This window comes from Choloepus didactylus, chromosome 15 (genome assembly GCF_015220235.1).
Source record: "Choloepus didactylus isolate mChoDid1 chromosome 15, mChoDid1.pri, whole genome shotgun sequence".
NCBI classification, from domain to species: Eukaryota; Metazoa; Chordata; class Mammalia; order Pilosa; family Megalonychidae; genus Choloepus; species Choloepus didactylus.
This window is the reverse complement of record NC_051321.1, coordinates 50,720,749-50,744,859: the sequence shown is the minus strand read 5'-3', so window position 1 is coordinate 50,744,859 and position 24,111 is coordinate 50,720,749. Positions and strand designations below refer to the sequence as shown.

The 24,111-nt window shown below is 33.3% G+C and overlaps 1 protein-coding gene across 7 annotated transcripts in view; it reads left to right on the top strand.

Moving 5' to 3' along the window:
- PCDH15 (protocadherin related 15) overlaps window positions 1–24,111 on the top strand; it is a 1,822,477-nt gene that overhangs the window by 1,339,026 nt on the left and 459,340 nt on the right. For all 7 annotated transcript variants that reach the window (XM_037804906.1, XM_037804907.1, XM_037804908.1 and 4 more), the window contains one exon: window positions 13,379–13,487. In XM_037804906.1, coding sequence (XP_037660834.1) covers window positions 13,379–13,487 — 109 coding nt within the window. The remainder of the gene's footprint in view (window positions 1–13,378; window positions 13,488–24,111) is intronic.

The window sequence follows — 24,111 nt, the reverse complement described above, 5'->3', positions numbered from 1 at the left end:
GATTATCCCTACTTCACCCTGTTATGGAGTGCAGATGAAATAAAGTATGTAATAGACTAAAATGCTATAGAAATGTGAAGTAAAATTATTATACAGGTTCCCAGTGATCACCCTACTCTCTGCCCTCTGAATAATTCAGTAGAAAGTTAGTTCTGCACTCTTTTCAATTATTTTAACTGTATCATGTATTAATTAGTTTTGTCTTACAATTGCATTTTAAACTCCTTGACAAAGGAAATATTGCCTGACATTTTTATTATCAAACAAAGAATCAGCACTCATCTATCAAATATTTGTATATGCACATGTATATATATTATATATAATATATATATGCACGCACACCCATTTGCAATATAAAATATACATATGGAGAAACAGGGGGAGGGAGATTTTTATTGCAAAAGACATTGTTTTGGGTGGTAGTGATACAGAGATTGTTATCATATGCCTTTATGGAGCTAGCATTTTATTGTAGGGCTACAGAAAATTAGAATTTAAATAAATAAGGTAATGTTGGGCACTGATACATACATAGTACAAGAATGTGGATGAATGAAGGGTTTTGTTAGCCGGGGAAGTCAGGGAAGGCCTCTCTGAGGAGGTGGCATTTAAGGTGGGATTTGAGTGATGGAAAGGCAGGCTAACAAAATAGCAAATGCAAAAGCCTGAGATAGGGCACATTTGGTATATTTTAAGAAGGAAAAGAAAACGAGAGATGTTAGAGTGCAGGAAATGCAAAACACAGCAGTGGGAAATGTATTGGACAGGCAGATAATGACCAGGAAATGTTGTCTTAACCCTTTAATGGTGGAAAGTCAATGCATTTAAAACATAGGCTTTGAAGTCATATTCTGATTATGCTACTTGAGACTTGTGACAAATTTCATAACAATAGTTTTGTGAAAATTAAATATATAGCACCAGGCACAACAAATAGAAGATCAATAAATGTTGTACTTCTCATCTTTTCTTTTTTTTCTCAATAACTGGTTGTTGGTTAATTGATAAAGAAAACCTATCTCAAATGTTTTACAGATAGATAAAGCTGACCATCTGGTTCTCCTTAACTTTTGAAAAGCAGCTTATTTATTTAATTTCCTTATTGCTTATTAGATCATTATGGAGTAATACAAATTCTTTTCTATTTGAAACTCCCCTATTTTCCTCTATTTAATTACCCTCTTACTTGTTGCTATGCTTGTTCACCTTAATTAATTCAGTATAGAAAAAAGCATAAACATATTCATTCTGTTAAGTTTTGCATTTGTGGATGTCTTATAATACCTTTCTTCTAGTTTGAATACGTTAAACTGTTTGGGGTATAGATTTAGAGGTAGGATTCTGGAATGGGCTGTCACCAATTGTTTTTCTGAAGTCATATGCAAATTTTAAATTTTGGGAACTTTTCACCACAGGAGAACAATCATGATGTTCAACATTAAGAACTGAAAAGAACACCTGAGGAAGTCCTAAGTGATGAGAGTTGCCAATACACTGAAAGCTCAAAGACAATGTAAAGAGTTGTCTTCAGTAAGTTTATAAAGGCAGTAACATGGATATACTGCATCCTTTGCAACAGTGACCATTATCTCTCTCCTCTTTAAAGAACGCCAGGAAGTGGAAAGCTTGTCAGAAGGGGTAGAAAGTTATAAAGTGGTTTGCAAAATATTCATGTACAGAAAACTTTCCTGATATATTTGTTTAAAATGCATATTACCTGAACTGTCTTATGATTATATTTCATAATCATGATTATATAATCATGTCTTATGATTGTATTTGTTCTCTGGGGTCAGGTGTAACACTTGTAAATTTTAAGCAAATGCATCTGATGCAAATGTACTGGTACCTCTTTGAAAAACATCAATATAATGAGGAATAAGTTCATCCTATGTGGAAGACACATTTGCTACCAATGCAAGAGGTGAGAGGAAAAAGATGTGATTACATTGAACTTTTGAAGAAAAATTGAAAAGTTTAGTGAATGCTTCCAGAGACCCTGTGGACAAATATCAAGAATGCCATTTGAAAAAGAGTTACAAAGCATCTATCAGCTTCCTGCAGGCATCAGCTGCCAGAGTTACCAACAGCATTCCTGTTGTGGTTTAGAGTAACAGCCTCTTCTGCAAGGACAAAATAGGTATCTGAAAATAAGCTTAAGTCATACTTCTTGCAAACATTAAAAATAAATTGTTTCAGTTTGCCCTTCCAAGAAAAGAGCCTACTCTCATAGGGCCCTTCAGCATGCTGGAGACTTAGATACTGCCTCCTTGGCATGACTTCGTATTTGAGAAGCTTTCATTCTGTTTGTGATTCAGAAACTGGCTGAGGGAGTTGCTTAAGAGTGCATTGGAAACCATGCCACAGGCAGTTATTATAGATGTTCCTCCAAGTGTTTTATACTGTTCAGTGAGGCAGACACAACCTCACCAAGGCTGTCTATCAAAAAATGAAACTTTACCTCTGCTAATCTCTCCCCTCACATTCACAGGAAATTCAGTTGATACAAGCTCCATAAAGCAGTAGAACCTTGGGGTACTAATGTATCCTGGTGTATGTTTTCATTTTAAAAAATTTTCTATTTGTCCAAAGGTGACTTGCATAATCTCTACTAGTTCTTCTCCGGTATATTTAAGTCATTCAGAATAACTCTGGTGTGAGATGTTATGTCCTGTTGGTAACAAGAAGATGCTTGTTCTTCCTCACCCTGTTTTCAATAACAAGAAACAGATCAAAAGCTTGAGGTGTTTTGTGTTCCAAATTAACAGCCAGTGGGATACGTTTAGCCTTCTCAATGCCTGGGATATAATAAAGTTAATGATACTTATCATCCAAAATGACTTATTCATATTCCCACTTTTCATTAGTTCCAGGAATGTTTCTTTAAAGCAAAATGAGTGTGGGTATCATTGTTTCTAGTATACTTTTCCTAAAGCTGACGCACAATGGATTCTATTTGCAATAATGTCAGTGTATCAGATAAAATATTACTGGAAAATGACATTAACGTCTCTGACTCTAGTATTTAATGTGATCTGCTAAAAAAAATAGAGAATTTGATAATCTATGATCATATTTTAAAAAGCAAAAGCACTAAAACAATGGTTTTCAAATCAGTCATGAAAAAGACTATTCCTTTATATGATTTAATTATAGTATAATTTAACATATACATAGATAACAAAAATAAGCTAATATAACAAAATTATTTCAATAAATATTGCTAGTGTTGAAATTATATAAGTTTGTATGTATGTGTACATATACATCTACATATATATATTTTTAATCAAGCCACTAATGTTTCATTGGTCCAGTTTTAAATATAAAAAATAAATAATATTTCCATGTTTTTAATGAATAAAAATAGTTTATTAATGTTTTCTTTGAAGACTTCATCTAGCAATAGTTAGAGTATACAAGGAGTATATGAAACCCAAATATCTAAAAAATGCTCTGATTTATTCTTCTTAAGAGCTGAATGTGCACAAAGAATTCTACAGTAAACATATCCATCCTCTTGAAGTATCTGATCATGAAATTATTTTTGAATGAAATTTGAAACTATCTTGACAATAGAATTTGAAAACAAGGAGAGAAGATGAGAAAGTAAAATACTGCTACTCATCATAGTTCATATTTGTCTCAAATTTAAGAAATGATTCCACAAATACCACTGTCAAATATGTGATTACTTTATATAGCAAGGCAGTGTAATTTGTGTAAAAATGTTCTCTACTATTTGATATATAGATCTATAACTCTAAGTCACTAAGGTACATAATCCACTGCTATCACAGATTCACAATATACTCAGTCAATTTTTATGAAGCATCTACCATGTGCCAGGCAACGTACTTAGGAAAAGAAATCATCATTATTAGTAGAAATAATGATATTCAAATATGCTGACAGTAAAGGATACTTTGTGTTAGCTCAGTATTGTAAGGGATAGCTTCAATGAACAGTCTATCAATATCTGAAAATAGTAATCAAAACACAGAGTTAATTTTCGCTCACGTGTTTATTCTATTTCATCATCATTTAATTTTCCCCAGCTCTGAATTATGAATTTAATATTCATTCTTCTTCAGTAAACTAACCCCCAATAAAATTTATTCACCAGTCATTTTTCCTGAGTTTGTCCTTCCTTTGGCTTTTCCTAACTACAAGCTCTATCAGGCTATAATTATTTTGCCTCCAGAATCTATTCAATAGGGATAAAATTGTTTTTCTCATCAAGTAAACAATAGTTGAGTATCTACAATGTGTAAGACACCAAGTATGGCATTAGTAATGAAAGACTTAATAACGGTCCCTCCCTTCAATGTATTTATATTTTAGACTAGAGAGAAATTTGTGCATAAATAGAATAATGAGAAATCTAATAACTACCCATTATTGAATGTTTACATGGGTTAGTTACTAGGCATGGCATTTTACAAAGATACTTTTAATATTTAATCCTGAGATAAACTCTATGTGGTAGAAATCAATGTTATTATCATATCTTTACAGCACAAATTCAGAAATCTTGAGTAGTCACACAATTAATGAGTTTTAGAGCCTCGATTCAGACCTTGGCCTTTCTAGCTGTGGTATCAGCATGCCTTCTTCTGGACTGCACTGCTTTATACTATAATATGATGAGTTAAGAATAGTCTACCACAGGTTAAAACATATTGCCATGGGAATTGTGAGGAAATATCAATTATTCTTCTATCTGGAAATGGTAGAGAAAGATTTCCCTCAATGTCTTAATCTTATTCACAGGTGAAACCATACATTTTATCTAACACCTCTTTCATCTTACAATTTTCCTTCTTATAAAACTAGAGTAGAAAGGTCTGGGTTGAAATGACAGGCTGCTACTGGTACCTGCTTTGTCTTTACCCATGGCCCTATTGAAATACCAAAAACCAAAACATTATCCTTTAAAAAAATTGATAAATTGGACTTCATGAAAATTAAAAACTTCTGTTCTGTAAAGATTCTGTTAAGAGGGTAAAAAGACAAGCTGAAAGTAGAAGAAACCATCTGCAGACTGCATATCCTTTAAAGAACATCTGACTTCTGAATGCACAGGATGAGAGTCATATTGTTCATAGAACTGAAATGCTCATCAATATGTAATGAGACTAAAATTGTAAAGATAAAAGTGCTCCCAGGATTTTCTCCTCATCTTCATAATAAAGCATATTCTGCCCACTCAGTTTCTTTAGCTCCCCTGCCTTCTGAAAATCATTTTGAGATTTCTTGTTATGAAAGATGGGAAAGAAGGGGAGCAAGGAGAAGAAAAAGAAGAATTGTAGCTATGCTCGAGGCAGCACAAGGAGCAGGAATGAAAGTAGCTGTTAGAGAAATGGATAGGAATGTCCAAGAGGGTTATAAGAAATATTTCTATTATCTATGTATCACCTTTATAATGTCTGTGCAATGCAAGTGCTTAAATTTGAGTCATTTGAAAATTGATTTTTGGTTGCTAAATCATCTTTCTTTGATTGCAACTCTGGTTTGAAACTCTACCACTAGGTTGGTATGGAACAAGATCACAGATGTGGAAATTTTAAAATACGGCTTTTGTTATTTACTCACAGGAAGTATTGAGGGGAATTGACCACCAGTCAGGGTCTTTCTTACCTGTCTAGAAATCTTTTGGGAATCCACAAGAGAGGGAAATGCATGTAAGCGTATTCCAAAGTACAAGACCTCAAAAGGCAAAAAGATTCAAAGAAGGGTTTTGAAAACGGGTGGGGGTGGGGTGGGGAGGGGTATTAGTAAAAGTATCAAATATGCGATTAAAAGGATATTCAAATGTACATTTTGTAAACAAAGGCACTCACAGTACATAGGCAAAATACCTATTTGAAAAAAATTCACATACACATTGGAATAAAGAGTATGACATTGAAGTTGTCATGAAGTTTGCTCATGTAAATAATAAAATAAGGTTATTTTTGTTAGTTTAGCAAGTATTTTTTGTTTGTTTCTTTGTTTTTAGTGTGTGACATAGAATTCCATGGGTCATGCATGATCTGATGTGATTTACAGGAATCACTGTTATACAAATGTTTCTCATGTATGCTCTTTTCTCTCCAGTCTGAGGGATGATAATTATCAAAACTGTTTGGAAGACTTTGATATGAAAAAAGTATCCTCTAGGTTGTAGTATATAAGCTTCGATGCTATATGTGAATGTTCCACTTGTTTCTTCAAAGACAATATCAAAAGTACAAAGTTATCGGCTTGGCCCCGGCCACCCACCCTAATGTTACTCCTTTTTGAAGTGTTCACACAGAGGAAAACCTTCCAAATTATTTCACATTTTTTCAGAGAAGCTGGTATTTCCGAAAGTTGAGGAAAGTAAAACTAAGCAGAGAAAAAAACAGAAGTAATGGTCTGGTCTCTTAAGGGAATATGTAAACGTGTGTTTGCCTATATAAGTATGCACGTAAGCATGTTTGATTCTTCCTTTCTGTGTCAGTTAACATGAAAGCAACCAGAAATCTGGCTGAGCACTTTCAAAAGCTCCTGGGTTAACAGTACATTTAAAGTGTAATATTAGGTTAGAATAATAATGTCCATAGCTTTTAGCTTTTATGTAGTCAAAATCTGCTTTTGATAAAAGGGGTATCTACTAGATTTAAAATATCAATTGGACATTAGGGTTTTTAAAAATGGACATGGAAAAAGAGAAGTCTCTGACTATTGAAGTGTAAAAAACACAGAAATTAATGAAAGTAATTTAATAAAAACTAATAAATATAAAATTTAGGTATTGACATATAGTATGTCAACATGTCAGATTCTTTAATTGTTGGTATTGGAATATTTATAGCTGCTGATGAAGGTTTTACTATTTTAGCATGACTATCCCTTTTTATAAAGACTGTAAAACTATTATGTAATTAAAATATAGACCACTAATCTAAGCAATGATGAGCCTTTGACATATAAATAGAGGTGTAATTCAAAATCACAGAATTCTAATAATTGAAGATAATATCCAAGTTTGGCTTCTATTGCCAGAGATGCAAAAGATCTACGTTTCCAAGTTTATCTGAGAACTTGAACTTTCTTGGATTTCTGTGACCTTGGCAAGGCTTTCTACAGATCACTCTTGGAAAACGCTGTAATATCTTAATTTACTTTAAAATAGTTTTGCAAGTTCAGTGTATTATGTGTAGTGTTACTCGGATGAAGACATAACTCACATGCTGAGTTGGAGGGTACTTGACATTTTAACAGCACTTCAGCTGTCTTCACCTCAACCATCACAGGAGGTTTTCCCAATCAGTATGCTCAATATCAAAAGTGCTTTCTTATTAGAAAAAATTAATGACCTCTATGCCTGCTTGATAAATGATGGATATTAATGCCATTGGTAAAATTAAAAATATTTAAATGATAAGAATTGGCTAAAATCAATTTAAAGACAATCTACCCATGTGTGGAACAGATTTAAGAGTCAAATGAGTCAGGCACTGTTTTAACTTTAGGGGTGATGTCGTAGGATGAAGCCTATAGTTTTATGCCCTATGTTAAGCCTGTTTGTCTGAAGCCAGCTAATACATTGACAGTATCCTATCTCTGAAATCTCAGTGTTCTGCTTGAATGTACCTTTCATACGACATGATATTTTAAACACCTGAACGAATGGAGAGCCGGCCCTCCCTTAAACCTATGTAACAGGTTAAGGAATCATTTTGTGTGTTTTTCTATTTGTTATTTTTATTTTTTTTTAAAGGTAGCAATATTTGGACTGAAACTTGCTTACACACAATCTGCTAGTGAAATTATGTGGGAGTGGATAATCCTCACTCACCTCAAACCTTCTTCAGTTCCTACTGTTATCTTCTCAGAAGAATCTAACAGTTGTGCATTAATATTTTGGCTTTGATCAGTTCAAAATAGAGGATACTTCTCTGGAAAAACTAATGAATATAAAGTTTTTATCCGAAATGGAATAACTTTGGGTTTTATATTCATAGAATCACACAATATTTCAACTGGAGACATTTTTTGTTGTTTTTTAAAAAAATACTTTCTATGATTATCTTCACAATATAAATCACTTTACATTCATTAAATTCATTTTAGGATGAGTCCCCATTGCTAAGCATTTCAGGGAATTTAGGTCTTATTGTGCAAATAGCAGTGAAATGCAACTCTGCCATCCGGTACACTTCTAATGCATACCTATTAGCTGGGTCAGGATTCGAGAGATGTGACCTCTCCTCAAAGACAAATGGGATTGCAAAGAAAGCCTGTTTGCTTCAGAGGCAAGATACCAAAGAGCTGTGCTAGTGTGTCTCATGTTGATGGTTCTCATGGGATTCAACTTAAGAAAATTTGTTGAAAGTTGTTGGCTACTAAGCTGAGGGTTAAAAAGACAAATAAGACATTTTCTTCCCACAAGCCTAAAAGGCTATAGGTAAAAAGATAATTATAGTGATTATACCATGGTAGAGAAACATTTTGATCCTTTCAGTAAAAGATGCCCAAGCATTTTTGAGCCATGGGCAAATTTCTAATTTTTTTTTCAGCACTTACCTCATCTATAATCAAAACAGGAAAATTTAAAGCTAAGGGAAATAAGGTTGATAAGAGGAGTAATAAAAACCATCTACTTAAACAGTTTGTTTTTCAAAAGAAACAAATCCTTGAATTGATCACCTTCTCACAAGAGGTATGGAATTTCTTTTGGCAGTAATCACTTCTGAACTATTTGCTTGTTAGGGGGCATACAAAGAATACTTGAAAGCAGAAAGCAGTAGTCTCTGACCAGATTGGATAATTCAATCAAATGCAAAACAGCAAAATAGATATATACAATATCTGCTATTTGGCAGATTCTGTAAATAATTAAGAACTTGACTTGCGCACAAGAAGGCTCTTCATAGAACAGGAGTTAGAAGGTATAAGGGAGGCAAAAAAGAATCATCTATGAGAGAACCAACATCCAATCATCTAGTATTTTTTTCTTGACCCATTTATATAAATTAATACTCAGTTCGAAGTCCAAGAAACCATCTCAAACCAACTTATGGAAGAAGAGGTTTATTACAAGCATACTGTTTTTTTTTTTTCAGGAAATTGAAGAACTTAAGTGCTTTACACTTAGGAATAACTGGCACTATGAATGTGAACACAAGAACTCTCTGTCTCTTTTCTGTCTCTTTCTGTTCTTCTGCATACTACATACTACTCTCTCCTTTCATCTTTGTTTTTTTCCACTCACTTTTCTTTGTATTCACTTTGTTATTTTAAAAACAATACTTAAATCAAATTCTTAACTCATTTATTTGCAACTTTTCTGCTTTCTGACATATATATTAAAAGTACCATTTGTCCTATATTCCACAAGATTTGGTGTAAAATGCTGTTACTATCGTTAACTTTTAAATGTTTCATAATTCAGGGTTTCTTATTTAATCCATAAATTATGGATTTTTAAAAAGTATTTTTTGGCTTCTAAATGTTTGGGGTCTTTCTTAAACTATTTTTTCTTTTTGACTTATAATTGTATCTTGGTTGTAGAATGTGCTCTGTGAAATATGGATTATGTGTTTTGTTATTGAGATTACTTTTGTCATTTAGTACCTGGTCAATTCTACTAAATGTTCCACATGTACTTGGCTACCTGGGTATTTCTCAATTTATGTAGATCAAATTCTTTGGCTTTTCTTTTTCTCTGCAAATCTCATGATAATTCTAAAGAATTGTTTCTCTCTGGGCTTCTTCTTGCTTATATGTGTATCTGTCTCATACCTGATTCCATATGCCATAGAGATTTTGATGGAAGTTCAAAATATCATTTATGTTTTTATTGCTAATTAATAAATATACAATTTTATAGCTCTGACTTAAATTCCATTTATCTTTATGAAAAATTACATTGACTTTAACATTATCATGCTAAGCAGAACTCAATTCCCTGTATCCTTCAATGTTGTATATTAGTACTGTTAAAAATTCTCAAGATTCAGAGGTAATGATCTATTTGGAAGGTAATGTTAGAAATTATATTTGACAATCCACTTTTTCACCTTTAAACCTAGTTTTTTTCCTGACAAACTCAATAATGGAGCGCAAGAAAAAATTTCCTGTTTAAGATAAGTTGCTGTTTTCTATAGGACAAGATAAAATTTCGGTCTTAATAAGTTATTTAAGACAAGTCCAATTCTCCCAATTTTCCAGAAACCTATTGAAGTCCTTACCAGAATAGTTTGTTTTAGTCTCATTTGTGCATTTTATTTATTTATATTATCAAAAATAGTACAGGATATAATATCAATCCAAAGAAAGCAGGGCAGGATGTCTTCAAGTAATATATCTTTCATCCCATCTATCCTCACTTAACAGACCCACTCTGGAATATATTTACATTTTGCTGTTTCTCTTTTTAATTCTTCTGATGATTATCAAAATCATTCTCAATAGGATACTTGTTTCTATCTCTTTAGTTCTCACTGCCTGATGGTATTTATTAACAACCAACAATGAACGTTGAGGAATTTAATTAACACTTCTCCCTCCCTCTTGGTTTTGTTTGTTACATTATTTTTAGTTTTTCTATTGTTTATATAACTTTAAATAATATTATTAAAACTCCATTTCCCATTTGAACAACTTTAGATATTATAGAAAGAGGATTTTTAAACTATATGACTAATTACCAAAACCAAATCCCCTTATGTTTTAGTTACTTAGCAGCTCTGTAGAAATATGCAGAGTAAAGGCAATCAACGTAGACACCCTCAAATATCTTGATCTGTTGACATTTAATACACCAACAGAAGAGCTCAGATACAATTTTTAAATTCTGGCTAAGGAAGTAAGTTATTAAAAGAAGCTGGAAGATTGAGCAGTTGTTGCTTAAGGAGTATGAATTTCTTATAAGGTTGATTGACGATTTGAAAATGGATAGCACAATACTGTGTGATAGTAACATAATATTGTAAGTGTAATTAACAAAGCTAAGTGAGAGTATATTAAAGTAGAAGATTAGGGTCCTATAAGGGTATGTCACCAAAAGGAAAACTAAAGGATGAAAACTGGGACTGTGTAATTTAGCAAATCTTAGAGTGGACAATGATGGCGGATAATTGTACAAATATAAGAAAGTTTTTACGTGAACTAGAACAAAAGTATGTCACTGTTGCTCAGTGTTAATGGGGTAGTATATGGGAAAAATACAATTAATGCAAACTTAATGTCTATAGTTAACAACATATTGTAATATTCTTTCATTAATTGTAACAAAGGTACTGCACTAACGCTAAATGTTAATAATGGGGGAAAGGAAGGAGTAAGTGACTTTTTTTTTTTTAAGAAATGGAAATGTTCTCATAATGATTGTGGTAGTGAATGCATAACTATGTGATTACACAAGGAGCCATCAGTTGTACACTTAGAATGGATTGTATGGTGTGTGAATAAAACTGTTTAAAAAAAGAAGAAGATATAGTTTAAGAGCCCTTCATATGTCCCCTTGACCATGGAAAGCAGAACAGAACCACAGCAAATCCTCAGATTTGAAATGCCTTCACAGTGGCTAAGTAAAGCCATACTTTGAAAAAGCTACCACAAATTTCATTAGTAGAACCAGGGCTAATGTAGCTTAGCTCAGAAGCTGACTTTGGCTGATACAATCAGATTCTTTAAGAAATAGCTCAGTAGAGCTGGTTAACCCTAAAATCCACTGGTCAAACATAAGTACTTTACAGAGCCTCAAGTTTTTTCAGTTTAGGAAGAAATACAGGTATTACATAGACAATAAACTGACTTTTGGGAACGTGTGAGAGGGAGGGGGGAGTGGTATTTGGTGGGAGTGTTGCATTGTGTGAGAGGGACAAGAGCCATCTGGATTTAATGATATTAATTTGATTTTGTCATGTTCTTAATACACATTTAAAGAAGCAAATTGAATATTAGTGTGATCTTCACTAAGCTGCTCTTCATTTTTAGGAAATATTGCTAACATTTGGACCACTAGCAGTAATTAACTCATCTGACCCCTAACATGTATGTGATTTCCAAATTATTGGTCAATATTAGCTTTTGTTATTAAAACTTAGATACAAATTACATGTTACACATTATGGTTTAATGCCATTGCGCTCTTTCTTCTTTTTTTTAGCATGTAATCCCTGTACATTTCTGCAGAGATTTGCAAATACTGATTTTATATAGGAATATATGCCATATTTGAAGATTCCATCATTTGAAAATAAATAATATTAAAGAATATTGCAGTAATTCATTAGAATGTGAAGTTGTCAGATAATGAGGAAGGCTTTATTTCCCTTTACAATCACCAATTTTGATTTGGGCTGAGGGCTGTGAATACTTAAAGCATTGTTTCCCAGACTGTGTTAGAAGGGTATCAAGTCAAGGGTTTTAGTTCAAGGAGATGTTAATGTATGTTTCTGGTAAATGTGCAAATAATACCCCTTTATTAGAGACATAATGCAAATTAGCACATTTAAGTTTCCGAAAATACCTGCAGTACAGTGAATTAGATTTCTGAAACTTTATTTAACACAGTATTTCCCAAGCTTATCTGTGCAGGCTATACCTTTTTTTTTTTTTTTTTTTTCCTTTCAGGATAGCTATCACAGTCTATCACAGGGATCAGCAAACTATGTCTGTCATCTCTTGGGCAAAATCCCACTGACCACCCGGTTTTGTAAATAAAATTGTATTGCAACATATCCATGCCCACTATTGATGTATTGTTTATGGCTGCTTTTGTACTTCAATGTCAGAGTTCAGTAACTGCAGCAGAGACCTTATAGCCAGCAAACTCTAAACATGTTTACTCTTTGATCCTTTACAGAAAAATAATCTATCAATCCTAATAGCTAGACAGGGTACCACTGGGCAATATAATGGGAAACACATCAAAAAGTATTTATATCATTATCTAGAAAACACATAGAAATGGATTTTAATTTTAAATTATCTTTTTTGCAGCTTATCATAAATTAAATGCACATAACTGCATAATATGTAATCAATTTTAAATGAAATTTGCAAAGCTGTGACTTTGACTTCTATCGAATTAAAGCATAAGTTTTTAAAGTTTTATTTTAACATAATTTCTATGAAACTTTTAAAAAATGATTTAGGAAGAAAAGAATATAAATTTTCTTACAATTCTTGTATAAAGCCAAAGAGAAAAGCTTTACTTCGTAAACTGTTTGATAGACCTGTATTTACTATTCTAAGGTGTCAGATTTAAAATCTAAAAACCTGAATTTAACTTCTCAGGCTCAGATGTTATCTAGGTATCCAAACTTACAATATCTTAGTGTCCCTTCTCCATAAGGTATTAGTAATAAAATGAACTAAACTCTGATTTTTTTTCCAGGAAGAACTGAACCCCATCATTGTTAGCCCACCAATCCAAGCTGTTGACCAGGACCGAAATATTCAGCCACCATCAGATCAGCCAGGCATCCTGTATTCCATCCTTGTTGGTTTGTATCTGCTAATTTTTTACCGTATGAGTTACCACCATTGAATCATGCAGGAAAAAAAAAATCTTTTAAATCAAAGGAAGCATCTTGTATAACAAAGGTTTTCTTCTTGGATATGATTATTACTTTTATGGTTAATTTAAAAATAATAACAAATTGAAGTTTTTCTCCCATGTAAATTTTTTAGTGAAATGTATAGAAGGATAACTGGAAAAACTTTTATGAAAGAAGCTAAACAACTTAAAAAAAGAGACTAATCTGCATGTTGGCACTTTCCCCTCTATCATCTTATAAAGAATTCTAAAATAACCCAATTTAAAAATTAAATGAAAAATTCAGACTTCTCTCTAACTAGTATTTTGTCATTGGTTGGATACTATTACATAATTCTGATGATAGATTACTGAATTAAATTAAGGGCTAATTTGGAGCTATATGGGAGAAGGATAAAGATTATGATGAGCCCAAGGGCACACAACACATTATATTCTTGGTTAATTTTTCCTTGCAGAATTCCACAGAAGAGACTACTAATTTGTACCAAAATAAAAAATGATTAGAACCTTGATTATGCTACTCTTCTCGAACAGCTGTTGCTAAAATATCATTTTTGCTGATTTGCATGGTTTATAACCTCCAAGGAGACAGATGTGTGTAAGAGGAGCCATATATCACATCATGAAGAAGGGGCTGCTTTTGAAGTGTGCTTGAAAAATAACTACTCAATGGAATTCAATATTAGCCCTCAATCCCTTCCTGCCCCCATGCCTCTAGCTCTGTACATATATACATACACACACGTAACAACCCATCAACCAACAAATATTAGAGAGACTCCAAAATATTAACCTGTGTCTTACTTAGAAATACTGTCTGTAAGAAAATTCAGGTAATTCTCTTTTAGGACTTCGGTCTTTAAAACTGCACACTTATTAAAGCCTAGCTATTTTTAAAAGCTCCTTTAAACAAAAGCATAATCCTCTGTTAAGTCTACAGGGGTCTTGGCCTAGAAATAAGCATTGCTCATTTAATTAATTAAATCCTAAGTAGTGTGCAATATACAAAAATGAGAGAAAAATATTCTAGGTTAGGAGGGGTGAGATTAATGACTAGAAATTTGTCAAAAGAGAAATTAAAACGCTTTGTTTAAACACTATAAAGAAGATTTGAACCACATACCATATGGGCTCCTGGGAGGTAAGGTCTAAATATTTCCAGAAGAATCACTTAAAAGAGTCATTTTAAATGAAAGACTGGGGTTTCCAGGCAGTAAATGAGAGAGAAATGATCTGGATAAAGGAAACGGAAGATGAAACTTAATGATAAACTTGGGGAACTATGCTATCCAGAGGGGGCTGCAAGCATTGGTGTTCTTAAGTTTCTTTCATTTTAAAAAATTACATTCATTATTTATTTAAAAAGAGCAAAACTTTTATTAGAGCAGTTGTAGGTTTATAGAAAAATCTTGCAGAAAGTACACAGTTCCCTTACAAACATCTCCTACACACAAATAGTTTTCCATATTATTAACATTTTGCATTAGGTGTGGTACCTCTGTGTGTTGGTTTGAATCCGTTATGTACCCCATAAAAGACTATGTTCTTTTAATCCACTCTTGTGGGGGCAGACCTATTTGGGGTGGGATCTTTTGATTAGATTATTTCCATGGAGATGTTACCCCATCCCTTCAAGTTGGGTCTTAATTAGTTTACTGGAGTCCTTAAGAGAGCTCAGGGAGAGAAAGAGAGAGCTCAGAGCCAACAAAGACACAGATACTTGGAGATGCAGACAGAAAGATGTTTGGAGATGCTAAGCTAAGAGATGAAGCACAGATTTTTCCCCAGAGAAGCTAAGTGAGAACCAGAGACACTTAGACAGAAAATGCCCAGGGACATTTTGGAGATAACCATTGAAACCAGAACCAGGAGAGAAGCTAAAAGACAAAATCCAGAGTTTGCCCTGGAGAAGCCAAGAGAGGATCCCCAGACAATTAGAGAGAAATGCCCTGGGAGGAACAAGCAAGGATGCACAGGAGCTGAGAGAGAAAGAGCTAAGACAGAAGCCCAGAGACATTTTGGAGAAAGCAAAGGAAATGAGAAGCTAACCCCAAGAGAGGTCCAGCAGACTCTTGTCATGTGCCTTCTCATGTGACAGAAGAACTGCAGATGCCATCAGCCTTTCTTCAGTGATGGTATCCTCTTGTTGATGCCTTAGTTTAGACATTTTTTGTGGACTTAGAGCTGTAAAATTGTAACCTAATAAATCCCCTATTTAAAATTCAATCTGTTTCAGGTATATTGCATTCCAGCAGCTTCAGCAAACCAGAACACTCTGCTACAATTGATGAAACAATATTATTATAAATGTATATAAACAATAGTCCAAAGTTTTCACTAGGGTGCATTCTTTGTGTTACACAGTTCTATGTTGTTGTTGTTGTTGTTTTTTAAATTTTTATTCTGGTAACATATATGCAACCTAAAATATCCCATTTTAACAACTTCCAAGTATACAATCAGTGGTATAAAATTCAGTTGTCAGTTACAGTCACAATATTGTAATACCATCACCACCACCCAGTACCAAAAATTTTCCATCACCCTAAACAGAAACTCTTTACCAGTTATAGTGTTAACTCTCCATTTCTGTCTCCCAACTGTACCCCTGCCCCTGTAACCCTATTACTAATTTTTGACTTTATGAATTTTCATATTCTAATTATTTTATGTAAGTGAGATCACCAATATTTGTTCTTTTGTGTCTGGCTTATTTCACTCAACATGTTATCTTCAAGGCTCTCTCATGTTGTATCATGAATCATAACTTGATTCCTTTTTAAGGCTGAATAATATTGCACTGTATGTATACACCACATATTGTTTATCCATTCTTCCACTGATGGACAATTTGTTTTCTTTCACCTTTGGCAATTGTAAATAATGCTGCTGTGAACATTAGTGTGGAAGTATCTGTCCAAGTTCCAGCTTTCATTTATTTTTGGTAGAAAATTAAAAGTGGGATTGCCAGAACATAAGGTAAGTCTATACTTAACTCTCTGAGGAACCGCCAAACTATTTTCCACAGTGGCTACACCACTTCACATTCCCACCAACAAAGTTTGAGGGGTCCTATTTCTCTCTACATTCTAGCCAACACCTGTTACTTTCCATTTATTGAACAGTAGCCATTTTAGTGGATGTGAAATGGTATCTCATTGTGGTTTGGGTTTCGATTGAGCATCTTTTCGTGTATTTTTATATTTTCTTTGGAGAAATATCTGTTCAGGTGCTTTGCCCATTTTAAAATTTGGTTTGTCTTTTTGTTGCTGAGTTGTAGGAATTCTTTGTATATCCTGGATATTAAACCATCATAAGACATGTTTCCAATTTTTTTCTCCCTTTCAATTAGTTGTCTTTTCAGTTTCTTGGTATGACCTTTGATGCACTTAAATTTTGGTTTTGATGAAGTAAAACTTATCTGCATTTTTTTTGCTCATGCTTTTGGTATAAAATCTAAGAATTCACTGCCGAACACAAGCTCCTAAAGATATTTCTCTATGTTTTCTTCAAAGCATTTTGTAGATTTAGCTCTTATATTTAGGTCTTTGATCCATTTTGAGTTAATTTTTCTGTATGGTATGAGGTAGGGATCCACTTCCATTTTTGTGTGTGTGGATATCCAATTTTCCCAGAACCATTTCTTAAAAAGATTATTCTTTCTCCATTGAGGGGACTTAGCACTCTTGTCAAATATCAATTGGTCACAGATGTGAGGGCTTATTTGTAAACTCTCAATTCTCTTTTATTGGTCTATATGTTTGTCTTTGTGCAAGTAACACACTGTTTTGAAAACTGTAGCTTTTAATAAGTTTTAATATCAGGAAGTGTGACTCCTCCAACTTTGCTTTTCTTTTTTCAAAATGTTTTTGGCTACTCAGGGCCCCTTACCCTTCCATGTAAATATGATGAGTGGTTTTTCCATTTCTGCAAAGAAGGCTGTTGGAATTTTGATTGGGATTGCATTTCATCTGTAAATTGCTTTGGGTGTGATTGACATCTTAACAATATTTGGTCTTCTAACCCATGAACACAGAATGTCCTTCCATTGATTTAGGTGTTCTTTAATGTCTTCTGGCAATGTTTTGGAAGTTCTCCATGTACAAGTCCTTTACATTCTTGTTTAAACTTATTCCTATGTATATGATTCTTTTAATTGCTATTGCAAATGGAATTTTTTCTTGAGCTCCTTTTCAAACTGTTCATTTCTTGTGTATAGAAACACCACTGATTTTTGTGTGTTTCTGAAATAAATATTGCAAGTGTCTTCCTGTGAACAAAGTAGAGATGTGAACCATTAAATAAGTTTTTTTAAGATTGAAGAAATACAATTACTTCCCACCAGGTCATATTGCCACCATCTCTAGTCCCTTAGACTCTGACTTCTAATTCTGGAGGTCTAATGATTTTTTTTTCTGTGACTTTAGGCACATTGATTTATTCCATTATCATATTTAAATAGCAAGAGTAATATTTCTTAAATGCCTTCATTGCATGTTATTGGATAAACTAACGATTGATTCCTAGGTGATTTATTAAAGTAATAAAACTTTAATAAGTATTTCAAGTCCGTTCACTATCATTAACTAATGCCTATTGAACATCATAGAATGGGTGTAGTTTGTTAATGATTAAAAAAATGCCAAACTAAAAATATCTCTGCATAAAATAATTTTTCTCTTCCTGAATGATTTAAAAAAATAAAAAACAATAACAAAAAAACATATTGTCATAACACCGGAGAACCAGAATTTGAAGATTTTGTTTGTTTTTCAAGCCAAATCTGCTTTAAGTTCTTTCTCTATTCTGTTTCTCAATGGAAAGAAGAATGCATGCAGTTATTGATGATATTCTATGATAGGTCTTCATACTGATAATATTTTCTAGTAGAATAATTTTCCAAAATTACTTGGCAATACCATTGTGAAAAAGTGACTGGGTTTTCAAAGTGGCTTAGAGAATGTGAAAATGGTGGTTAATCATGGATAATCCAGGATAATATATACTTATTTGCATAAGGACAGGGGCAGCAACTCCTTCTGGAAAGCTGAGAGATTATAGGAAGTTATGAAAGCAAACTCTAGGTGGAATGTGAGTGATGGGTTAACTTTTCCTCAGAGATTATAGGAAGTTATGAAAGCAAACTCTAGGTCAAATGTGAGTGATGGGTTAACTTTTCCTCAATCATTTTAAAGGCAAAGGCACCTATAGTATCTCAACACCTGTTCTCAAATTGGGGAGAAAACCTTTGTATTAAAATTTTATTTTTGCAGATATATTTAGATGTTATGTCCCATTTTATTCTAATATAAAATATTATATAATGTAAAGGGAACATTTAGTTTTTAATTACCTCACTTCATTTATGCTTTCTTTTCTGGGGTATATTTGTCTTTTGAAGTAAGAGATTGCTTTAAAACATACTCCAATCTTTGCAGCCTGTATAGCATGTACATGTCATGAATTATAAATTAATGTCTATTTTTAGAAAGAGAAAGAGACAACTGAAAACTGTTAAAAAATGCTTATTTTTTACTCTGGAATTCAGTGAGTTACTCTCAGTGTTTAGATTCTTACAAAGATAATTGGTTTTCTTTTTTTGGTGGAATCCTCTATCATCTTGGCTTGATTTGGATAATGGAAAGGGATATCATTGTGTGATAGACAAGGGGCAGAGCAGATAATCCAGAAATGATAGTTTAACAGGCCCCAGAAAGGTTTTACATTCAAGAGCCACAAAAATATGAAGACAAGTATAATCTGGTGGCTCCTTAACAGAAAATGTGCATGTGAATTTCCTACTTCTAATTAATTTATTGAGTCTGGCCATTTTTTTCACTACATAATAATAGGTGTCCTTAACTGAGCACCTACCATGTGATGAATAATATGTATTAAATATAACATATAGATAATATGTTACATATTAAAATGTTAATATTATATCATTGTTCATACCTGCTTTCCCTTGTTGTCCAAAATAAGTGTGATGATTATGACAATATTATGATTATTCCAGCAACTAAAAACTTGGTGTTGCTCATAGTTTAAGAAATTCTTTTAGAAACCTGCATTCACTCTGATTAGTATTAGTAAGTATTAGCATTTTCATGTCCAGGTGTACCATATGCACATATAGGAAAAACCATGAGGAAGATACAAATCTGAATGTATATTTCAGGTCAAAGAAGGGATGAAAACATGTCCTGGGCCCTAAATTTCTTCTTTTGTATATTTCAAATTTTGCAATTATTAACAAAAGAGTGCAGGGTTTTTTGTTTCTTTCTCCACTCGTTTGTTTGTTTGTTTGTTTTTACCTGTTACTGCACAGCTTATATCTATGCATTTCCACATGCTGGCCTCTCAAATGTTAAGTAACCCCGCATTATAGTGCCTGAGGTGTTTTTTCCTCATGCTTTCCTAAGTCCCAGAATGCTGATTCATATTTTGATACACCTCTACCAATTCAAAAATCTCTCTCTTCTTTTCCTTTTGTGATTAATTAGGTTACTTTTTCTCTTTAACTAGGAACTCTTTATCCTGCCTAACAAGCTGGAGTATTATGAATTTCTTATTATTATTTTCATTTAGTCATAAAGGCAGTTTGATTTTGTGGCACACATAATTGGGTGGTACTTTTCCTTCTGTATAGGGCATACTTACTGAATGTCAAGACCTTCATATTTTCATGGCTTTCTCTAGAAAACTTTTCATTTCTAAATATACTGAGCATCTTGTCCTTTTCCCATAACAATCACGTAGTGTAGAATAATAAGAAATGAATGATGAACTCACAAAAATAAATTTCCCTGAGAGCTAGACTGAATTCATTGATTGATATGTTGTCTACAATAATGGAATGGATAGGGTATATATTATTAAAAGTATAGGCAAAGGTGTTTACCCAAGACCCCCAAAACACAGTGGCTTAAATAGCAGTCTATCTCTTACTCAAGTAACAACCCAAAAATGTATTGTCCAGGGTTTGATGGGAAGTTTTACCATCCTCAATACTTGGTGTCATAGGTTGCTCTGTGAATCAACATATCACAGCCAGTGGGAAGGAAGATAAGTGTCTTTTGGAGATGAACCAATTTGTCAAAATATGGAAAGAGTATAAATAGGGGGAAAATAAGGGAAGCTGTAGAGATAATGGGTGTATTCCAGTTGCCTGTTGCTGCCCAACAAACCACTCCCAATCTTAGTGACCTAAAATGACAATTTATTACAGCATATTTCTGTGGGTTGCTTGGGAGCAATTGGGAAGTTATTCTGCTTCACGTGATGTATAGTCTTCACAAATGGTGGCATTCAGCTGAGAGCTAGCCAGGGATGGACAACTAAGATGGTTCTTTACCCCTCAGGTTCTCTCTCCAGGTAGCCTTACATCTCTCAGTAGCCTTTAAAGCATGCTGACTGACTTCCAAGAGGACAAAGGTGAAAGCTACCTGTTGTCTTAAGGCCTGGACTCAGACCTGGAATAGCATTACTCCTACCACCATCTAAATAAGCACAAGACTAGCTCAGATTCAAGGGAAAGGAAGATAGACACTGCTTTTTTGATGAGAAACAAATAATTTGTGGCCATCTCTGATCTGCTGCAAGTAATTCAAGGAGATTGGAAGGTTCATGTAGAAGAGCTTTGGATTATAAGATTTAAATGTGAGTTTAAGCATGTTTGTATGTGCATGTTAGCTTATGATAGTTACATATTTTGATCCCTCATTCAGTGAGTTAAAAGAAAATATTTGAGTACACATTCTAATATTAAAAATTATGCATGTATTAATATCATTAGTTCAAATATCAAAGTCTAATATCTGCTTGGAGAACGGATTATCATTAATCATACTGGATGTAAATCCACATTTAATATAGCTTTCTTAATCACTTCAAAACTGTAAGGCCAATTTCACATTAGATCTGTGTGCCTCTTCATGGTTTTGATCTAATAACATGTCAGATAAAGCCCTCTCACTAGGGAGCATGGAAAATGATCACTTTGTCCCCTTTATAGTGTTCATTTATGCCTACATAATTAGTGTTATTTTTAATATCAGTCTCCTTTGTATAAATATTTCTCAGCTATTTACTCATTTTGTCAGTATTAGGTCTGTGAAAAATGAATAATATGAAAACAGATCACTTTCACCAGCCTTTTGTAAAATGAAAACCATTTTAATGCACTGAAAATAAACAGGCAAGGGAGGGTGCTGCCATCAGCCCTTCACTGTGCTGCCACACTTGTGTTGGTCTATGTATTAAATATTAATTAAGCTCATTTTGTCTTATGTTTGCATGAAAATAAATATAAATGGAAATTTGAATAGAGGTGGTGAATATACAAATCTATACAATTGTCCAAACTCATTGACACTTAAGATCTATGTATTTTATTGTATGTAGATTACACCACTCAATTTAAAATTAAAATTTGATATTTTTTTCCTAAACCAAACTTTGGTGATATCCACAGTAAACAACAGGTTATGATTTTGTCTAGATATTTGGGAGATAAAAGTGGCATTTTAGAAAGTTTACTTTGGCAATTATGTGCAAATGGAATGTCAGAAGATGGTAGGAATTATCTCCATGGAATAAGTATAAAAGACAAGGCTCTGAATCAGGAAAGAGGGTATTGTAGGAGAGAATGACATAGGCAAGGCAGAATCACCTGGACTGTGGACTGGAGAATCAAGTAGTAATAGGAATTTTGAGATGATAATCTGCATAGGCAGAAAAATGATGGTAGTATTAAAAATAATGCAGTTGCTGGTTTTGTAAGTGATTTACATTTAAATAACATATATGCAAATATATACCTTAAAGTGATGGTTCTCAAAATTTAGAGGATATAATAACCCACCCCCTGAGATTATTCAACATACATGTTCCTAACCTCCCTTGATATAGTTTCTAATTCAGAAGATCTGGGATAGGATCTTGATCTTTCTGATGCAGCAGACCAAGCAGTACACTCTCAGACTCATGGCACTAAAAATGCATGAGAGAGACACCCAAACAAATATTGGTAGACTTTTCATAATCTGGCAAAGTGACTACTAATGTAAGAATTTAATTTCCTTGAGTGATGAGAAGAAGAGGATTTGAATTTTTTTTTTTTTTGCAGGGAGGATGGTTGAAGCATTATTAACAATATTTTGGATAAGAGAATGGAGTATGTTATTTATCAGAAATACCTTAAAAGGAAGCATTGCAAAAGGAATGGATTTAGAGCTGAAGTGATTTGAAAAACATGGGAATGGTGGTAAAGGGAGTTTACTATTTGCAATTAGAATTATCAGAGAATTCACAAAGAAAATGCATAGCTGAAAAGAAAAGCAGTTGCTAAATTTAAAGATAAGGCAAGAGAACAGAAAGAAATAAGAGATAATGTCGATCATATAGATTTGAAACTAGGGATACTTTTATACGAAAAGGAATGTTAATTTAAGGCATAGAGGAAAATATGGTTAAAATCATAGACAAAAAAATTAGTTATAAAAGGGGATACCAGGTGAACAGAATATCAGGGGGGTAGAATTTTAATACAATTAACCCTAAAGACAAGGATTTGGTGGAGAAAACCCAGGGCTTTGTAGGTGTTTTTTTAGAAGCAAAGTGTTTATCTGCATTAAGTATAGCTAAACTAAATGGAATGTATATCACATTTTCCAAATGGGATACATTAAGTGTGTCTGTAGAAGCCTTGAACTTTCCATGCTTTTCTGTTCTTTCACATTCGTATACTCCAGTAATACCCTAGCTTCTGCAAGGCAGTCAACACTCAGTGGCCACTAAAGGGTTTTCACTGATAGTTCAGCTGGAAACATATTATATATTGCAATTACTTTTGTTCTTCCAAAGGAATTTATGGATGTACTCATTAATACCATTTGCCTGAGAGTGATCATAAATTACTACATGTCCACAATGTCAAATTTTGGAGAACAACAATAAATTTCCAGAAATTTCTGAGGCAACAAGTAGACGTTATTCTCTACTATATTTCTGGTGTATAAGATTCCTAATTAAATATTTTACATCTTAAAATTTATATGCTTGGTGTGGGAGAAAGTAACAATGATATTGGATTTGTTTAGAATATATTGGATGTACATTTTCCAATATACCAAGAATTTCAAAAAAGTTTTCTTGGATGGGACTCTGATAGTTACGAATAATACAAGTGAACTTGAGTTTGCCTCAACAATGAGAGAAATTTGTTGAATAATCTTTGGTTTCTCCCAGAATCTATGGAAATGCTGAGTAACCTAGCATTTTAAAGAACAGAAACAGGAATATCAGCAATAGGAATTAAAGAACCTTTCTTCTAGAGGACTAATGTTAAACTCATTCATCTCTCAAGATTAGATTTTAGGTCAAGTGTCCACCCCTCATCTAATCATCTATGCCTAGAGGGTTAGAAGTAAGGTGTGCATCCATAATGGATCGATACAGCTCTTAGTAAAGTCTAACAGGGTATAAATACTTTTAAAAATAATATGAGTGTCAAGGTAATTCAGAGTAAAATATTATCTTTTCAACCAATGCTGCTGGAATGATTG